This window comes from Siphateles boraxobius, unplaced genomic scaffold (genome assembly GCF_051911475.1).
Source record: "Siphateles boraxobius isolate OS27281-9 unplaced genomic scaffold, OSU_SipBor_1 6, whole genome shotgun sequence".
In the NCBI taxonomy this organism is placed as follows: domain Eukaryota; kingdom Metazoa; phylum Chordata; class Actinopteri; order Cypriniformes; family Leuciscidae; genus Siphateles; species Siphateles boraxobius.
Genome location: NW_027509186.1, coordinates 41,807,501 through 41,810,890, shown reverse-complemented (window position 1 = coordinate 41,810,890; position 3,390 = coordinate 41,807,501). Strand labels below are relative to the sequence as shown.

The window sequence follows — 3,390 nt, the reverse complement described above, 5'->3', positions numbered from 1 at the left end:
TTAAATTGAAAATACTTAAAAACTCGTGCAAATGACAAACTTTCATGATGACACAAGCATTGTCCAGATTGAACAAGTGTCAGTTCTGTCAACTGTCCCGAGAGTCATTTAATGATCGTTTCAGGCAGTCTTTATTGCCTTGAATCAGAAGTTTGACAAAAGTTCTTCTCAAAAGAAGCAAACAGAATAAAATGATGAAAGTGTGCATTGTGTGTGTGATCTCATTAGTGAACAACACAAGAAAATCCAGTCACCTTTCATTTTAATAACACTCTATTTGAGACAGATACATTAATTATGTTAAGCAAAATGCCAACACACAAACACACCCAACAAGTCTGAACTTTTGCTCCAAACTGCAAATAGAATTTCAGTTTACTTGTTAATTAGACGCGCACACACACACACACACACACACACACACACACACACACACACACACACACACACACACACACACACACACACACACACACACACACACACACACACACACACACACACACACACACACACACACACACACGTCACTTGGTACTGAAGCTGAGGTGAATCCTGAAATGAACTGTGAGTAATTAGCGAAGCAAACTAATTGGCCGATTCAGAACAACAGAAGTTAATTAATAGAGAAAGTCACACACTAAAGCAAGCACAAGAACAAACACACACACACACACACACTTGCGGAGCACAATCGATGTTTCCTGCGAGAACAGAACAGATCCTGGTGGAGGTTGAGGTGGGATTCAGTGAGAATGTTATATAAGTGTTATGTGAATTATGCTGGAGTGTTTGAAAGCTGTGGGTGGATAGAGAGATCATTGCATAATATTCTCTCCTTCTTTCTTCCTCTCAGACGCTCGCTCTCTCTTCTCGCACTGAAAAATGGACAGACTCGCAGAAATCGGCTCTTCTCTTCCTCTCCACCAGCCGGCATTCCCATACGCACATTATACGATCAGATTATACACAAATCAGCATCAATTTTTTATGTTTTTGTAAAAAAAAAGTTTCATTCAAATCATATTTATTTGTATAGCGCTTTTCACAATACACGTCGTTTCTAAGCAGTTTTACAGAAAGAGTCTTCTGCTCATCAAGACTGCATTTATTTGATCAGAATACAGTAAAAATGTGAAATATTTTTACACTTTAAAATAAATGTTTTTGTATGTGAATATATACTAAAGTGTAATTTTTTCAGCGTCATTACTCCAGTCTTCCGTGTCACATGATCCTTCAGAAATCATTCTAATATGATGATTTGATGCTTAAGAAACATTTCTGATCAGTATATCAATGTTGAAAACAGTTGTGCTGCTTCATATTTCTGTGGAATCCGTGATGCATTTTATTTTTCCAGGATTATTTAAAGAATAGAAAGTTCAAAAGAACAGCATTAATTTGAAAGAGAATCTTTTGTTACAATCCTTACTCTCACTTTTGATCAATTTAATGCATCCTTGCTGAATGACGCTTTTACTATATAAGTGAGGACATTTTGTATTTTAAATTAATATTTTTTTAATTACTACTGTTTAACCCAAAGCTTTAACCTACCCCCCAAAAAACTTAGCATTTTCCAAATTAGAATTTTAGAATAAAAAAAAGTGATATATTACTTCTAAATCATACTTCCAAAGAGAGGTTTTGTCAGATGTATCTCTCTTCTGGGGACAAATCTGCCTCAAACTTTAACCAAGTAGTTCTAGATTAAACCGCGAGGGTTAAGTCAAAGGTTCCTGTTCAGCTCAAGGACACACAGGGCACTCGTCCCCATGGCAACGCTGACGACATCACTTCCTGTGCAGTGACAGGTTTCGACTGGGTTTCTGATGAGGTTGCCAGGGTGACACACTCATGCAGGTAGCGAGCGATGCAAGTCTTCACAAACACACACACACACACACACACACACTCCTATTTTCCTCAGCCAGTGACTTCTATAGCTGGGAGGATAGAACGGCTTTTGTTTGGTTTTTTGAGGGTAATGAAATCTCCTTTTCGAGTGTAAACAACCCTTCTATAGACCTTATCCGCCAGAAAAACAATCTTTAGAATTTAATCTTTGAAATTCTGTTTTCAGAATGGAATCGCTGTCTAAGAGTAATTATCTGGTGAATTTTCTTATTGTAGAGTTAAGGAAAGGGAAGACAGAACGCAACGAGCTCAGCGCTGAAAATGGGCGGAGCTACAGAAGGTCTATGTAAATGACCTCTGCTGTGATTGGCTAACGTCCTTCACACTATCATTCTTCAGGGTGGATGAAGCTGCTAAATACTGAAAAGCGGTTGATATTTAAATGTGGGCGTTCATATGGTAATGAGCTCATGTATTATATATAAATGTTCTGGAGAAGAAGCCACAGCCAGAACAGAGTCTGCAAAGTGTTAAATTACCTCAGGTCTCAAAACACACGATATTACAACAACAGTGAACGTAATCAACTTTTAGATCAGGACGTGAATAGAGTTTCAACCAATATAAGTGTTTATGAAAAACATTGCCTTTAAACCAAACAATCAAAAGATATCTAAATTAAAAAAACAAGAGTTTAGATGTGTGTGTGATTATTTACCTTCATAACGATGAAGATGACGAGGATCACGAAGACATTAGCCTGCGGATGTTTCCAGGCGGTCGAGTGACTGTCATAACTAAAGTCTTCTGAGATTCCTTGCTTTGTCCAAGTGCGATTGTCAAAAAATGAAACCAGGGTGTCCTTTTGTGTAAGCTATAAAGAAAATGACATGATATTAACAGGAGCTTCAGTATTCACGTTCTTATTTTCAGCATAAACCTCACAATATTACAGTTAGTTTTATGCTTAAAACAAATACAATTAAATAAATAAATAAAAATGCTAATGAGGTATACAAATAAATTGTATTCTATTCGATCATTCTATTCTATCTATAAAAACTAATAATTAAATTAATTTAAAATTAAAACTTACTAAAAAGAAGAAATATTTACATGCAAAGATGAATGTGCAAAAGTGTTAATATATTGAAACTTAACTTCAGTGGGAAAGTAAATGTGTAAGATCAAAGGAGTTAAAATACAAAATCCCTGTTTTTAATGTTGTTGGTAACACTTCACAATAACATCAGTTAACATGAACTTACAACTTCTACAGCACTTATTACTCTACATTACTGTTAATCTCAGCATTTTTTAAGATGAAAAGTTGTATCTGTTAGCATTAATACACTGTGAACTAAAATAAACATGAACATTTTTTACACGCATTAATAAAGGTTAATAAATGCTGTAAGAATGTATTGTTCATTGTTAGTTAGTGCAATGTTAACAAATGAAACCTAATTATTGTAAAGTGCTAATACTGCCTTTTTAGAGATGTTCAGGTATTTTGTTATAAAACAAGAT

The 3,390-nt window shown here is 35.3% G+C and overlaps 1 protein-coding gene across 1 annotated transcript in view; it reads right to left on the bottom strand.

Annotated features, from left to right (window-relative positions):
- Window positions 1–2,578: 2,578 nt before the first annotated feature.
- LOC143716538 (chloride channel protein 2-like) overlaps window positions 2,579–3,390 on the bottom strand; it is a gene marked incomplete at its 3' end in the record, with an annotated part of 49,949 nt that continues 49,137 nt past the window's right edge. Inside the window, exon 12 of the mRNA XM_077209090.1 lies at window positions 2,579–2,734. Within this exon, the coding sequence (XP_077065205.1) occupies window positions 2,579–2,734 (156 nt within the window). The remainder of the gene's footprint in view (window positions 2,735–3,390) is intronic.